The sequence below is a fragment of the Macrobrachium nipponense genome, chromosome 23, assembly GCF_015104395.2.
Source record: "Macrobrachium nipponense isolate FS-2020 chromosome 23, ASM1510439v2, whole genome shotgun sequence".
Classification (NCBI taxonomy): Eukaryota; Metazoa; Arthropoda; class Malacostraca; order Decapoda; family Palaemonidae; genus Macrobrachium; species Macrobrachium nipponense.
Genome location: NC_061090.1, coordinates 27,754,049 through 27,771,094, shown reverse-complemented (window position 1 = coordinate 27,771,094; position 17,046 = coordinate 27,754,049). Strand labels below are relative to the sequence as shown.

General features: G+C 40.8%; 1 protein-coding gene across 1 annotated transcript in view; it reads left to right on the top strand.

Annotated features, from left to right (window-relative positions):
* LOC135199663 (proline-rich protein 36-like) overlaps nt 1-15,708 on the top strand; it is a 35,675-nt gene extending 19,967 nt beyond the window's left edge. The window contains 6 exon segments of the mRNA XM_064227823.1: nt 9,250-9,576; nt 9,715-9,850; nt 10,316-10,578; nt 10,710-10,811; nt 10,926-13,171; nt 13,173-15,708. Coding sequence (XP_064083893.1) covers nt 9,400-9,576; nt 9,715-9,850; nt 10,316-10,578; nt 10,710-10,811; nt 10,926-13,171; nt 13,173-14,940 — 4,692 coding nt within the window. The 5' untranslated portion in view covers nt 9,250-9,399 and the 3' untranslated portion in view covers nt 14,941-15,708.
* Nucleotides 15,709-17,046: the final 1,338 nt, after the last annotated feature.

Here is a 17,046-nt window from a genome sequence, read left to right as displayed (position 1 = left end):
AAAAACGAGACGCTTCTTACAAATCCATGCCGGTTTCGTCGTTTTCTAAGTCAGCTACAAGATTACACACACACACACACACACACACACACACACACACTAATAAGAAAGTTTCATTTTTCCATATATATATATATATATATATATATATATATATATGTGTGTGTGTGTGTGTGTGTGTGTATGTGTGGTGTGTGTGTGTGTGTGAAGATAAAAGACCCCAAAAACACTATTTGAGCATCGTTGCAACCATATATTTCGAGCACTTCCTTTTGTGTTCTTGATCACTGGTGAAATATATATTTTACGAGTGATCAAGAGCACAGAAGGAAGTGCTCGAAATATATGGTTGCAACGTTGTTCAAATAGTGTTTTATGGGTATTTTATCTTCATTTTATACTGTTGTAAGACAGTAAAAGACATATAAATATGTGGGTGTGTGTGTTTCTTTATGTATTCATGTATTATTTCACCAATACATTTTCAGCTTCATGGCAAGAGTGGCTTACCCAAGCCTAGGCCACCCGGGGAGTAAAACGTGATATAGGAAGTACAAGAGTAATAATAATAAAAACAAAAAAAACTATCAACAGTACCAACAGCAACAGCAAGTGTTGAGTGTCTGTAGCGGGGGAGGAGGAGGAGGTGGTGAAGTTCCGTTAGCTGTTGCTGTTACTGACTGCTGCTGCTACTGCTACTGAAGCTACCGTATGTTGGCCTCCTCACCTCACCTCAGTGTCTTTGCCATCTTCATCATCACCAGCTTCCCTCATCATCATCGCCCCCCCCAACCCCCCCCCCCCCACCCCCCCCCCCCCCCACCCCCCCCCCCCCCCCCCCCCCCCCCCCATCATCATCTTCATCCCTTTACAGCCCCATTCTCCTCTCTCTCTCGGGTTCGGCTCTCACTGTTTGTGTGTGTGTTTGTGTGTGTAGTTCGTTTTTCTCTCTCTCTCTCTCTCGTTTGATCACGCTCCCGCGCGCGCGCGCGCGCGAATGCCGTTCATTCCCTCCGGTTCTCGCGTTGTTGCTGTCACCGGAGGCGTCGTCTTCGTGTCGACTTCTCTTCTGCCGAGCACCAGGAAATAGGGAGAAAATTGGGGAAATGTGGGGAGGAGGAAAGGAGGGGAAATTGTTTTGGGGAAAGGGAAAGAAGAGCGACTGGGGAGAAAAGAAAGGGGGGGGGGGTTGTTGGACATTTTGGTATTATGAGGGTGCAAGAGAAAAGAAAAGCTTTTAAGATGAGGAAACATTGAGAGCAAGAAGAAAATAGGGAGATAATTGAGGAAATGGGGGGAAATGGAAGAAGGGAGGGAAATTGTTTTGGGGGAAAAAGGGAAAGAAGAGCGACTGGGGAGAAAAGAAGGGGGGGGGGGGCTGTTGGACATTTTTGTCTTACGAGGGTGTAGGGGAAAAAGAAAAGTTTTTAAGATGAGGAAAAATTGAGAGCAAGTAGAAAATTGTGGGAAAAATAGTAAGTAGATAAACAGAGAGAGAGAGAGGTCTAGAAAAATAATAAAAAATGTAATGGAGGAAGAATATGCGAAAGATGAAAGCAGGAGAGAACGAAAACGGGGGCAAAAGGGGAGATTGAAATCTTCGTCTCCAAAGATTGCTATCGATAAATGCATTTCCTATCGATGTGAGGTGTTGACCTCCTTCCCTTTATGGGGGGGGGGAAGATTGTTAACTCTATTTTCATTGAGTAGAGCTTATGATTTCTGTTTTCTTAATGCCCTAGTATTATTATTTATTATTTTTATTTTTACGTACCGTGTTGTTTTAGATTTTTCAGTTTTTTTTATACATTTTGGAAGCACCCTGCTTTATAGACACGAATTAGCCTTAAAATATTGTGGTGTTATTGTTTAGAATCTACTGGCACATACTTTCGAGCCTACACATTAAATAATGACAGGCTTAATAATTAGAGTAATTAGCAATATACAGATTCATGTAAAAAAAATTACGATAAAATTGTGCAGCGGCAATTCAAGGCGAAATCTTTCCTCCTACCGGCCAGTCTCAGAATTACTGTTTATCTGATTAATCTGTTTTAATATACCCATTCCTCCTACTCCACCTCAGAGAGAGAGAGAGAGAGAGAGAGAGAGAGAGAGAGAGAGAGAGAGAGAGGTATTTATACATTTTTACCACTCACCCTCGCTTTCCCACGATCGCATGCTTTCGACTTTACTCGTGCTTGGCTGCTCTGCTTGATGCAAGCTGGAGATAAAGCCTTCGTAGCGAGCGCGGACTTCGCGAGCCAGTTGCTAGGTACTCTAGCCCTTTACATTGCAAAGAAGCAAGCAGTTCGTTCGTTTGACTTGTAGCTGTATGTCATCGTCGCTACGGTAGTTTACTTTTTTCTTCTTCTTCTGAAGTACTGTCTGCAGATGATTACTGGCTCTGGTGGTACTTGAGATTACCTTTTATATTGTGTAGCTGGTTTTTGTTGTGCCGTTATTTCTCAATATATAGAATTTTCTTTGCTTTTAGCAAGACTTATCAGTGAAAGGGACCCGTTAAAATCATTACACAAGCGCATATATATATACATATATATATATATATATATATATATATATATATATATATATATATGTGGTGTGTGTGTGTGTGTGTGTATAGTTTTCCCTGTTTTCTTGTTTTAGCAGTACAGGTCATTCATTCAAATAAAATGAAATAATTACATTGTATGGAAAGACCCCAAACCCTAATAGCAAGGAATGCATAGTGATAAGAGATCTGTTCGTTCCCCCTCTCCCCCCAACAAAAAAAAAAGAATGAAAGAAAGGCCTTTCTTAATCTTAAAAATGCATAATGGCAACGCGACGCGTAATTTCCAAGTCCTTGAACCGCGGTCTCCATCCACCATCCGATGTTTACATTTTGAGAAAAAGTGTTGCCTCCGTTAATAAAGTGGGATTAAATGGCTGGATCCCTCGCCCTCTTTTGTTTAGGGGGTTTGCGAGGATTAATTGGTTGCTTGATTGATTAAAAGCTCTTGGCATCGGAGCGTTGAGGTCGTAGTACTTTTGTTTCAGAGATGAAAGTGTGTCATCCAGGAGGAAGCGGGTGTGGAAGTCTCGTTAATGTATTCGTGTTCTTCTTTGTGGAAATGCACTCAGATTGAATGTTTTCCTATAGAGAATTGAAGTCTTGAGTGGCTCTCTGTGTTTCCCGTTGCCTCTGTGGTATGGTAAAGAAGTATATCCCGCTTGTAGTAGTAAAGTAGTCTAGGTTAAATTATAGTACATTCTGGAGGGGTAAATATGTTTATGTCTCATTAGGGAATTTGCATTTTTCTTTGTGGAAATATGCTCAGATTAAATGTTTTTTTTTATGGTTTCCTATAGAGAATTGAAGTCTTGAGTCACTTTGTGTTTCCCGTTGCCTCTGTGGTATGGTAAAGAAATATATCCTTTTTTAGTGGTAGTCTGGGTTTAATTACATTCTGGAGGAGGTGGGTGTGTTTATTAATGTATTCGTGTTTTGCTCTGTGGAATACATTCAGAATGAATGATTTCCTATGGAAAACTGAAGTCTTGAGTGGCTTTGTATTTCCCGTTGCCTCTGTGGCTGGGTAAAGGAATAGATCCGCTTGTAGTGCACTGTGTTTAATTAGAAGCAGGGGTACACAAGGGCATTGAGTGATGGGTAGGCAAGCATTTTTGGCGTCATAATCTTGCATGCACATGTTTGAACAAATACACTACTAAGGATTCACATATCTGTTTAGACAATTAGACATATATTTACAAAAACTAACGAATATTTATTCTAATGATAGTAGTTAAACATGTTCACTGCTATTCAGTCGAGGGCATTTGGAACATGACCTTGAACGAGTCTCTTTTATCCTTGAATCTGAAGGACTAGTCCAGTACTGGCTGCTGAATCTGGGTCTAAATAATTCAGTGGTAACTTCACTAAGTGCTGACAAGTACCGTAACCAGACTCTCTGGTGTATTTTTGTGAAGATATTTACTATTATATAAAAAAGTGGACTTTTGAAATAAGGTTTATTGAATGATGTATATATCATTAATCGGTTTATTTAATGGTGTATATAATATTAATCATAAGTTTTTTGGTCTCATTATGTACAAATATATATTAGTGATAGTGATATTTTTACGGTGCAGACAAAAAAAAAAAAAAAATAGTTAATTCTTAAATAGAGAAATCAGTCTTGAAGTAGTGACCTTTCTCTTTAAAAGCGTTGTTTATGTTGTTCTAATATTTTTGGTTAATTTTTTGTGGTGCTGGTAAAAACCTGCTTATTCTAACAAGGGTGTCAAGATTTTCATGATGCAAAATCTCTCTCTCTCTCAAGAATGCGCACGAGCATAATTTCCTAATTTTACCCGGTGCCTTTAAAGTTTTACGATGCTTTTAAAAAGACTTGCTTATTCTAACTGGTGGCAACTTCTCTCTTGGCCAGTAGATCTTGAAGAAAGTATCGTGAGTATGAAATGCACCTGCTGAACAAACGAAGGTGTAATGTACGATTTAAAAGTTATAGGTGAAGTCTTCTTGGACCCATACTTTTTTTTTTTTTATTGCGTACCATTGCATACTGCATGTCGGATGATATGACTTTATTTATCTTTTGTTTGAGTATTCCGTAACGTGAGATTCGTTCGGTGTCTCAGATCATACAGAACCTGGTTCCCCGAAAATCAGAAAACGAAAAGGGAAATAGAGGAGGGAGAAGACTTGCTGCTTGGAAGGACAGAATGAGGCGTAATGAAAAGCGTGTGATGTTAGATTAAGGAATAAGAGTTCTTTCTCGTAATTTTCTTTTTCTTCTTACACAGCCCCGAGATGTTCTTGACGAATTTGCCAACCCCTCCTTCTTTCAATATATACATAAAAAAATAATTCGTTCTCCATTTGAGAAATGTATTTGACTAAAGTAGCACTAGGACTGGATTCGGCGCCGAAAGGGAAATCGACAGGAAGGAGGTTTGAAAGGCTCTTTATCTCTCGCAAAATTATTCCCCGCTAGCAAAAGAACATTTTTTTTTTTTTTCAATATACGGCAAGACGTTTCTAACCCTAGTCTTCTATCTGGCCGTAGCATATACCGCCGTTGAATAAGGGGCCATAGTATAGTTAATTGTATGAAGTCCATAATAGCGTTGTGGTCGAGGACTTAAAGTGGCCAGTTAGGCATTTATTAGAGATGTCATGATGCCTTGTGGTGGTTGGTGGTGTGGTCTCAAGCAGGTGCCTAAACCCGTAGGATGGCTATGTCGCTGCTCTCTTGTGCCTTGTTCCATGACACCAGCTCATAGTGGATCAAAATTGACCTTTTATTTGCATTTTTCTTTCCTGGTGTATGATGCATGGCTTTAGCCTTCTTCCTTTGTCACATATTTCAATTTTTTTTCTCTTGATCAATCTTACTGTAAATAATTTTGTAAGAGACTGAGAGCTTTAGAGACGTGGATAATGTAAGTACAAACACTTTTCTATAAAGAAAGGATTATCTTATAATAGTATTGTTACTTTTACTTTAGAGTATTTCTAGGATGGGCCTCATATGTTACTTTTATTTTTTAGGGAGAGCCTCTAGAAGTTTACATGCAAGTTGTACCTTTACTTATGGTAAATTATTTTTAAATTAAAAGCCATTCTGACCAGCCAGCGAAAATTGAAACGTACGCTGCATACTTATTCTGTAGAATTGTCTAGTGATGCTTTTCTCACCTGGAAAGTGGCATTTTCAAGGAGTTTAATTCCAGTTTAAATACGGTTGGCTTTAGGTCCAACACAAACACGTGGGCTTATGAGAAATATAATCAGTGGGTTTAAGAGAGCGAGAGGGAAAAAAAATCAAAAGGAAGTCTCACGTTACTCGCTGCGCCCTGGGTCTGCCGCACGAAAATACACGACGTTGGCCCGAATGAATCAATCCTCTTTATCTCCCGGCTAATAACCAAAACGTTCCGTTTGGTTTTTTAAAGTTGCGCTCTCTTTCTGTGACGATGTATCAATGAAGGGTGCGGACACCACCACCACCACCACCACGCAACAACAGCTAAAGGCCCTCTCTCCTCAGGGTCGTCCCCAGCCCGTGTGTAAAGCGCTGCTGCTGCTGGTGCGTAGGTTCGCCTACTCGGGATCTTGTGGGGAGGGGGGTGTGGCAGGGAAACAGTCTGGGGACGACCACGCCTCCACCTCCTCCCTCCATCTCAATCAGCTGATGCGGGATAGACAGATGCATTGCCGGCTTGCTTATATGCGTAATGTGTCAAGAGTGAATATGCACATTGTGGAGGGGGGAAGGGAGGGTTTGTATGTGCAGAGGTGTCGCCGTTATTTGAAAAAAAAAATGTTGTTTGTGACTTTTATCTTACGAGTTGGTTTCTGTCGAATATTTAATGGCATAGCGGTTTGTTTGATGGGTTAATATTATTCCACTGGGGGGGGGGGGGGGGGGGGGGGGGGGGGGGGGGGGGGCAAATATCGTTTTGTCTTCATCTTTCGAGCTGTGATTCTGATCGGCTACACAGCGTTCAGTTTGAATATCCCCCACCCCCCTTTCTCTCTCTCGTATATCCAGTCTTAAATTATTTAAAGGAAGCAAAAAAAAAAAAAAAAAAAAAAAATTCAGAGTTCAGTCCATTTAGAAATACCTAACAGTGTCACTATGACATTCCTCAAAATTTGGATACCATCTCGGTATCCTTTGTATCGACATCCCCGTCGTGTTACACCTGTTGTTTTGCGTTCCTTATCTCTCTCTCTCTCTCTCTCTCTGGCCTTTTGGGTTTCTCTCGCTGTCTTGAAAGTTGACTCTTCTAATTATTGCTCTGCCTAAGTACTAACTTGTAATGTAAATTTAAAGCTCTGCAATGTAACTTATAATGTGAAGTTAGAGCTTTGCCATCTCATATGTTAATGCTCTGCCAACTAACTTGCAATGTGAATTTAAAGCTCTGCCAACCAATTGATAATGTGCAGTTGAAGCTCTACCACCTAATTTACAGTGTTAAGTTAAAGCTCTGCAAACTAACTTATAATGTGAAGTTGAAGCGATGCCCAACCAACTTTAATTTGAAGTTAAAGCCCTACTAACTTTCAGTGGGAAGTCAAAGCTCTCTTTATAGGCTAACAAATAATGTGAAGTTAAAGCTCTGCCAACTAACTTAAAGTTCTGCCAACTACCTTGTATTTAGAAGTTAAAGCTCTGCCAAGTTACTTACAATATGACGAAGCTAAAGCTTTACCAACTAACTGACTGACAATTTGAAGTTAAGTTCCGCCAACTAACTTATAATGTGAAGTTAAAAAAGAAACTCTTAACATATCATTTTGCTGGTATGGTCAGCGGGTCATAATAAGGCCCGTAACCATATGTAGTCGTTTTATAAACGAGTAGAAATGCTGGTCATTATCTTCTTAATCTTGGTATGTGGGAAAGATTTGAATGTCAGCGTGATGACCCCCGGATGTGTTGTAATAAGTGTTGAGGAAAGCAACGAAGATGTGTACCATTCTTGAACAGCTGATTTCTGTTGTTGTATATGTTCGTTTGTTTAATATTCTCTTTTATGATAATCCCATAACAGGTCCTTCATCGTTTTTCTCTCTCTCTCTCCGCTGTACGTAATGAAGCAGGCTCGTATTTCGAATTAAGCCAGGATAGTGAACTGACCACTTTTAACTTGAAATCATAATTTTTTCATATTTAACCCAAAAATTTCATGGTTTTATATTTAACCACTCTTCCTCCATTCATGACAGGATTCCATATTTTCCCCCCTTAAAACAGATTTGTCACGAAAGAAAGGCTGATTTAATTCTTGTCTGGAATATATACTATTGAGTAAAGCACTGATTTAATCCATATGTCTTCCATATCTCACAAAAAAAAAAAAAAAAAAGCATTTGTCACGAAAGGGTGATTTAATTCTTATGTCTGGAATACCGTTAAGTAAAACACTGATTTACCCCTTAAACTAGATTTGTCACGAAATGCTGATTTAATTATGTCTGGAATAATATTAAGTAGAACACTGATTTAATTATGTCTGGAATACTATTAAGTAAAAAATGGTTTAATTATTATTTCTGGAGTACTATTAAGTAAAAAAAATTATTTAATTCCTATGTCTGGAATACTATTAAGTAAAAAAAACTGAATTAATTCTTATGTCGGGAATACTATTAAGTGAAAAAACTGAATTAATTCTTATGCCGGGACTACCATCAAGTAAAAACAAACAAACAAACAAACACAACTGAGAAAGTTCTGCCTAAATGAGCTCATTCCCCTGTAAGTATGGGCCTCTATTAAAATGAGGAGAAAGTTCAGGTTCAGGGGGTGGTTTACCACAACGGCTTGCCATTCATTTCTTCTCCCGAGGTCGGAGGTCACGACGGTGCTGACCCCGATTCCATCTTACCTCTGTTTCCCGGTCTCCCTCTGATGAACTGTCTCTTGGTTAATAATGATAAAGTAATATTATTAACATGGCGACCTTGTTTCTTAGGCCCACTCTCTCTGCCTCTCCCTACCCTCCCTCATTTCTGCGAACCTCCCCCACACTTACCTCTCCCCTACCTCATCCCACACCTGTTGTTGAGGCCTGAACAGCTAAAGTCGTCGGCCAGGCAAGGCCGTAGATCAATAGGCGAAAGCTGTCTCCACAATTGAACGAGATGAACATTGAAATTTCGTCTCTCCTTCCTGTGCCGCTTATTTTCGTTTATTTTTATCAATTTCTGACTCGATTTCTAAGTCTCTCGTCCGCTGTCTGATGTCTTAAAGGTATTCTTCCCCCTTCATTATTTCTTCTTTATGTAGAAAACATGGCCGATTATTTAGTGTTAGTATCTGTCAGATATGCTTAGCGTATAAGTGTGTGTGCTTGCGAAACTTTAAATATTATCTTTATACTGTATGGACTATTGTTTTTAAATAAAATTGACGTAAAACTTGTGCTAAGTGCATTTTTTAATCCTTATTTTTCGAGAGTCACTTCCTATACAAGTGATTTGAAATTTTATTTTGGCAAGAACTTATGACTGTCGCGTTTCTTGGCAAGTAGGTAGATGACCTTAGGTGAGGGTGAGTGCCCACGGGGCAGGGGGAAATTAGTCTATAGTACAACCAGCCAAGGTATAAAATTGCTTTTCGGTATGCTTCAGCTTTTGAAAACATGCACGACGTAAAACTCCTTGAACAATCTGGATATTAATAATCAATCCCTCCTCCCTCTCTCTCTTTCTAGGTGTTTCAAGTACATGGGCGACCTTCAAGAAGCACATCGGGGTCGTGTTTCTTCGGGGAGTGTGTGGTTAGGCCACCTTGGCCACCACTAGGAATTAGGAAAGCTGACTTTCGTCTGTCCAGATAATCTTAGTGTGGTGTGACATCCAAGATGGGTCCTTTAAGAAGGGTCAAGCTGACGGAACTGAACGCTCACCTGGTGTGCGTTCTGTGCTCTGGTTACTTCGTGGATGCCACGACAATAATTGAGTGTCTCCATACTTTCTGTAAGACCTGCATCGTCAGGTACCTTCAGACGTCGTCGTTCTGCCCAATTTGTGATGTGCAGGTTAGTTGCAGTGGAAGAAAGGCCCCTTCCAATTCTGTTGAATCATTTAAAACTGAAAACAAGGTGACTTGCATTCCCCGTAATTGTTTGTTAAACCTGTTAGTTAATTTTCATTTTTTTTTTTCAATGTATACGTAGGTACACAAGACAAAGCCACTTTTGTCCTTGAGAGAGGATAGAACACTTCAAGATGTAGTGTTCAAGCTGGTGCCAGACTTGTTTCATTCAGAGATGAACCGGCGCTTACGATTCTACAAAGAACATCCAGAAGCAGGTTGGTAAATGAGCTGTTTAGTTCACTTTTCTATTTGAACAGTCTTTCATGAATTTTGACTGGACTGATTGTAGAGGTGACATTCTTAATCCTTTGGGACAAAGTAACTACATAGCTTAAAGTATTTCACTGTTGGTTATTCTTTCACTATTGGTTATTTTCATATCGTTTGGGAAGAATCAATTATTTACTCTGTTGATTAGTTATCTAGTTAGGTAATGACTAATCAAATGTAAATAATTATGAGCATCTTTTTTCCAACTCGACAGTTCCATTTTTCTTCCTTCATTGGATATCGATTTGTTTTTTTGACTTGTAACAACAATTTTGTAAACTCCTCAAAGTTGCTCTTGAGAGAAATTTCTCAAAAATATTAGTTAAAGACCTTTTCCATCAAGGAACGCAATGTTTAGCTTATTAGGAGAGAAATTCAGTTACTCAAATCTTGCTCTTTCAATTCTTTAGGTGGAGATAAGACTGAGCAGTCTCTGCGAGAGAGGCGTCACTTCTTCCACGTTGACGATCAGATCTCCCTTTCGCTCGAGTACCTCCCTTCTGCCCCGACAAATACGTCTTATTCTCATCTTCACGGACTGAAACCGCTGAAGATCAGTAATGGTCAGCAAGAGAAGGCAAAGGTTTCAGAGGATGACAAAGAGGGATCAGGAGTGAAGAAAGATGAAGGGAAGAAGGAAGAGGAGAAAGAAGAGGAGAAAATGCCAGCGAAGGTGATTTTTAAGGTTATTTTTTTAAAAGTCATATCTCACTGACTTTTTGTTGGTGTGTTGAAACATCACTACTGCTCATCATGTTGCACGAGGGCAGGGCATTCAACTAATGTCAGATATCTTCTTTGTAGGTAATTCACAAGCGCTACCTGAAGTGTCCAGCTGCTGTGCAAATATCGCATCTAGAAAAGTTCATTAGACTAAAGTATAGTCTGACTCCACAAACACACAAGGTGAGTAGGGTTTTTCGAAATTCAATTTTCATCTTCTTGCAAGTAATTTTATATTATTACTTTATATAGATCACATAAATCATCTTATTCATGAAAAAAAATTTTCTCCTTCAGGTTGACATCATGCATGGTGGCGATTGCTTAGTAGGTGAGCTGACACTTCTGGATGTGGTATATATGTACAAGTGGACGGAAGACGCTCCCCTTCGATTAATGTATACCGTCTCGACTGTCCCTCAGACACGGAAGAGGGCGAGGCCAAATGGTTTGTGCACTAATGCGGCCACAGACCCAGAAGCTCCACCTCCAAAAATCCAAAAGACTTCGCAGCCATCTCTGTTACAAGAGCAACCTGCACATCAGCTTGCTCATTCTCAGGTTCATCCAGTCCCTGGAAGAGATCAAGATACAGTGGAATCGAGCAAGATAGGAGTACCTGAGGAAGCCGATTGCTCAGTAGATGAAAAGACTGTTGCTTCTGAAACCAATCAGATAAGTGTTGCAATTGCTATCACAACTACTACCAGTACACCATGTACTTCAAGTATTGGCATAGTTTCTTCTCATATGGCCATAAATATCCCTAGTCTACCGAGCACTATACTTAACAGCGGTATTGCTCGGTTACCAACCCCTCTTCCAAGTATTCGCCGACCGGCATATACAAAAACAACACCAGCTAATGCAACCCCACGTTTGGCTGTTCCAACAAAAGCTTACACATCCACAGAAAACATATCAACAGTTGCTGCTGTTGAGGCAGTTGCTGTTACTGTCCAGATGACAACCCCAGTTGTTACTCTCACATCCAATGTTGGAGTTACTTTTACAAGCAATACTACTACCACCAATACAGTTAGCACTAAGTTTGTTCCTGTTGCTCCTCTTCCCGTAACAGGTGTATCAAAACCCACAATAAACGGTCTTGCTGATTCTACCATCAGCCAGCCAATAATGCAGCCAATAATTCCTACTAAACCTCGCTTAGGACGTCCTCCAAATGCATCAAGAATTGCAGCGATGAAGACTGGTGGTCCAAGGACTGGGGATATCAGAGCTATCAGACCAGTTGCGCCAAGTAAAGTTGTAAACAAGGCCCAAGGGGCAGTAAACAGAACAACCCCAGTTGTGACAGCCAGTTTGAATGTTCAGAATAGATTAAGTAATATCAGTGGTTCAAAAGTTGGAAATCCTAAAGTAGCAATAAAGAGATTAAATGATGTGCCAAAGGTTGTTGAAACAAGTGAAAACCCAAGTAAGAAATTGGCAGTATCTACAAGTAATATGAGTGCTGTGAACTTACAGACACCAAGTTCAAGTATTTCAATGCCTCAGCAATCTACCAGTGTTACAGTAATGTCACAACCAAATCCAGCAACTACTGTTACTACAAATACAATTCAGGTTTCTAATGCTCCAACCATTAAGCAATCTCAGCCATTAAGCACAGAAGCTAAAACAGTTACGGAGGGAAGTCAAAAACTTGGATTACCCAATACTCAACAGTCTGGTCCTCCAGTTTCTCAATCTTCTGTTGTTTCCAAGGCTCAGAAGTCACCAACAGTTCAAAATCCACGTCTTCAAGGAAATCAGGTTTCAAAACCTCAACAAACCCCAGTTATGTCTGCTGTTCAGCCTACTTCAAAAAATACCTCACCAGCTGTGGGGTCTCGTTCTGAGAACAGTACAGGGGGTGGTAGTAACAACAAAGTATCTGGAAATATGGTGAAAAGTCCAGTTCCCAGCCAGTCAACTGTGAGGGCTTCTTTGTCAAATCAAGGAACAGTCTCTTCGCCATCAGTATCAGTCTCACTTTCACAACTCTCTCAGCTGAGCACATCTACTTCAATTAGTACTACACCACTTTCATCACAGCCCAAGATGAACCAAGGATCTCGAATACTAGCAACTCCATCACCTGTAAGAGCACCAAATCCTACATCTGTGACACTAAAAACTCCTGCAACCACAGCATCTCAACGAAGTCCAGCTACAACACCCAATAGAATGCCTTTTGGACAAGCCCAACGGTCACAGACAAGTCCATCTCCTAACAGTGCCACTTCTAGCCCCGCACTTCACAGGGCTCTTTCAAATAATTCATGCCGGCCACCTCCTCCTGCACCTCACAGGGTACCAGCTAGCCCAGCACCACACCGAGCGCCTCAGAGTCCAGCACCTCAAAGGCCATCCTCAAGCCCAGCTCCACACCGAGCTCCACCAAGCCCAGCTCCACACCGAGCCCCACCAAGTCCAGCTCCACACCGAGCCCCACCAAGCCCAGCTCCACACCGAGCCCCACCTAGCCCAGCTCCACACCGAGCACCACCAAGCCCAGCTCCACACCGAGCACCACCAAGTCCCAGCTCCACATCGGGCTCCACCAAGCCCAGCTCCACATCGGGCTCCACCAAGCCCAGCTCCACATCGGGCTCCACCAAGCCCAGCTCCACATCGGGCTCCACCAAGCCCAGCTCCACATCGGGCTCCACCAAGCCCAGCTCCTCACAGAGCTGCTCAAAGTCCAGCTCCTCATAGGGCACCTCCTAGCCCTGCTTCTCAAGCACCGCCAAGCCCAGCTTCTCAAACACCACCAAGTCCAGCTGCTCAAGCACCACCAAGCCCTTCATTCCAGCCACCTCTAAGTCCGGCAACATCACAAGCACCTGCTAGTCCAGCTCCTACTCAGAGTTCTACACCCCAGTCTGGGCAATCCAAATCTAGTCTTGTATATTCTAAAGCCAATAGCCAAGGAAATTTACAAATCACTTCCAAGCAGTCAGCTGTTCCAACTACAGCAGAAGGAAAGATGGTTTCTGTATCAAGCACAACTTCTAAGGAAATGCCATCCATGAACACCAATGGCTCCATAGCAGCTGGAAGTAATACTGGAGCCAAAGTTGTTAGTTGTGGTAAGCCTGGCGTAGTAAACAAAGCAGTCAATACAAATGCAGTTAATAGTTGTGAAACTAAATTGACAAACAGTTCTGATGCCAAAGTTGCTAGTAGTGATGCCAAAGTAACAATGAAATTATCTCCAAATGGTAAAGCAACTCCAAAGTCTCCAGGACGCAAGAAAGGAAATGGCGGTAGTTCAACTATATTAAGCATTGCGCAGAATTTGGCAAATCGTCAGCTTCACCAGCAAAGAACAGTAAATACTACATCTCTTACAAATACTGTTACTACCAATACAAATTCAACACCCCAGGTTAGTGTTCAGCAGCCATATCCATCAACACAAAATGCTATTGTGTATCCAAGTGGTGGACTAGTTGCACCGGCATTAGCTGCTGCATACATGGCAACTGCTTACGGTGGAGATGTAGCCATGAGAAATCTCATAACACTGAGTCAGACTGCAGCATGTTTGCGTGAATTTAACTTGGCTATGGTTCAGGCTGCAGAAACTCAAGCCAAGACCAATGATCCAGCCCCCATTGATCTTTCACCAACTTCAAAAGCTGCCCCACAGACTCCGCTAACCAATGGCCGTAGCAACACTATTTCTACCACTTCACCACTATCAGGGAGCAGTAGCAAGTTGACGAAGTCTGCACCAACAAAAGTCACCACCATTGATGATAATAGTGCTCCAACAATATCTCCTCCAACACCTGAAGTTACCATTACCAAACTACCAAATACACCAGCTACTTCAGTGTCAAATAATCCCACTGTCCCATCATCAGGTAAAAATGTGCCTGGTTTGGTGAAGATTGCATCTTCTAGTACCAACACAGTATCTATTACAAAACGCCCTATATCTGCAAACCGTATTGCCGTGGCCAAGTCGCAAGCAAATGCATCAGTTCGCCAAATTCCAAATCCATCTCTCTTGAGGCACCAGTCTGAGGTGCGAAATAACAATAACGTGAGCAAGACGACTGTAACAACTGCCACGACTACCAGTACTAAGGGCAACACTGTTACTATGAAGCCTCAAAATTCCCCAAAGCTGAACAACAGTGGTCGCTCGGTGGGAAACTCACCCCTGAAGGACACTGGCCCTTTGCCCGAAACATCCTCCATTCTGAAGATTGAGAATCTGACACGGTCTCTTGCCCCAGCAGCTGCTGCTGCTGCCACGGCTGCTTCCCCATCGTTCCGTTTCTTTGACAACAGATAGGGAAGGGCCGTTATAGAGGTGGTGGTGCTGGAGGAAGAAGAGTGATAAAAAGTGATATAATAAGTTTTTGTCAAACCTTTGGCAGTTAAAATAAATCATTATAATTTGGCCCGTAACTGTTTCAAGTGATTCTTGCTATTTTCTGTCAATACTTTTACCACGTCCAAGTGCCTTCATGGTGAACTGCTGTGGTAACGAAAGATTTTTTTGTGTGCGCGTGTGTGGGAAGCTGTCTCTTTTGATACAAAGGCATTTTTCTATGTGATGAATTCTCGAAGACTGAGAGAAAGACGTACACTGAAAGACAGATCAGACACGCTTACCCATCGTTACATATCGCATGACTGTGAATGAACTGTGCATATCCAAGAGTGATAAATTAACGGTATGCAGTCTCACATATCTATGCATATAGGCAAAGCTTCCATTTGTGACCTTACACGAAGAATACACTATGAACATTTTTCTGAAGCGACTTGGCAGTAATTGGTAAACCTACTTCGACTATATTTACTGTGATAATGTATGAATGTAGCGCTGTTTTTTGCGCTACTTCACTGTAAGTTCTGTTTATGGCTAATCGCCCTTCCTTTTTCCCCCACAATATTTTGTCTGATGAGTGCACAATTTTTTGTACTATCTTACAATGGTGTAGCGTTTCCAGAACTTGAGATTGTATATACAGAAAATATATTGTACATATTTGGGATTGCATAGACGATTTTCAATTATGTAGATTCTTTTAAAAATAAAAACAAATTATCGGAACATTGTCTTTTTCTCTTTTTCCAGCCTGTGGTTATAGGATGTGTCAAGATTTAAATCTGAATATTTCTGTAATAAATTATATGTGACCTGAAAATCCATGAACAAACAGTTCACGGGGGATGAGATGCTTCATAAAGTTGGAAAGGCCAAAAACTTTTCAATTAAAATTCATATTGAGTACTTGGGGTTTCATGTAATGAAAAAAAAAATCAAAAGAAAAACGATAGCCACATTAAAAATTGCATCTGGAATATTATCAAAGAGCAGGTAAAATGCACATGAACTGAAAAATGCATCTTTTAACACCTCACAGGTTAAAGTTAAGGTCGACTTGCAAAGAAAGAAAAAACGAGAATAAAAGAAAACATTCCTCCTAAAATTACACTGTCCGTGGAAAAACGAGAGGCAAATGATTCAAGCGAAAGGAACGCAAGAGGAAAAAATAAATAAAAAACGTGCAAGATTATTCGTCAACAAAAATAATCCGACCATTGGAAAAATACTGCATGTGAACATCTCCGTTCATATTCTCCTCCATCCATCTTGCCCTCCGCCTTCTCTGAGTACAACAGAATTCCTATAGAAAAATCTTTTACGTAAGGTCGGAAACCCTCTACCAAAAAAATAAAAAATTATGTGAAATATACCGATTATCTTCACAGACTAGAAATGAAAATACGTGAGATATAAGATAAAATTAAAAAATTTAAGCGGAAAAAATAGGAAATGAAACAACTGACGGAAAAAAATATAAAGAAAATGAAACATAACTCAAAGTCAAAAAATCATACAAAAACTGCTCGCACAAAATACAGCAGTATCGATCAATGAAACGGAACCAGACAAGCGATAAATTATTACCTGGAAAAATCTTTGAGACGTGAGATATATCAGGAAGCCGGCAAGTTATCAGTAAATGTCAGTTTCCTTAAAAATATGTAAACACATAGACTTTGCAAGCAAACTAACAGACCGAAAAATATTAGCAGAGGTTAAATTACCTACTTCAACCTCTGCTGAGTCATACCTGACCTCTGCTGGGACATACTTCAACCTCTGTTGAGTAATACTTGACCTCTGCTGGGTTATACTCGACCTATGTTCGGTCACACTTAATCTCTGTTGGGTCATACTTGGCCTCTATTGGGCCATACTTAACCTCTGTCGGATCATACTTAACCTGTGCTGGCCCAACCTCTACTGGGTCATAATTCGACCTCTGTTGGGTCATACTTCAACCTTGAGTCATACTTAACCTTTCATGGGTCATACTTGACCTCTGTTGGGTCTTACTTCAACCTACGTTGAGTCTACCTAAACTCTATTGGGTCATACTTC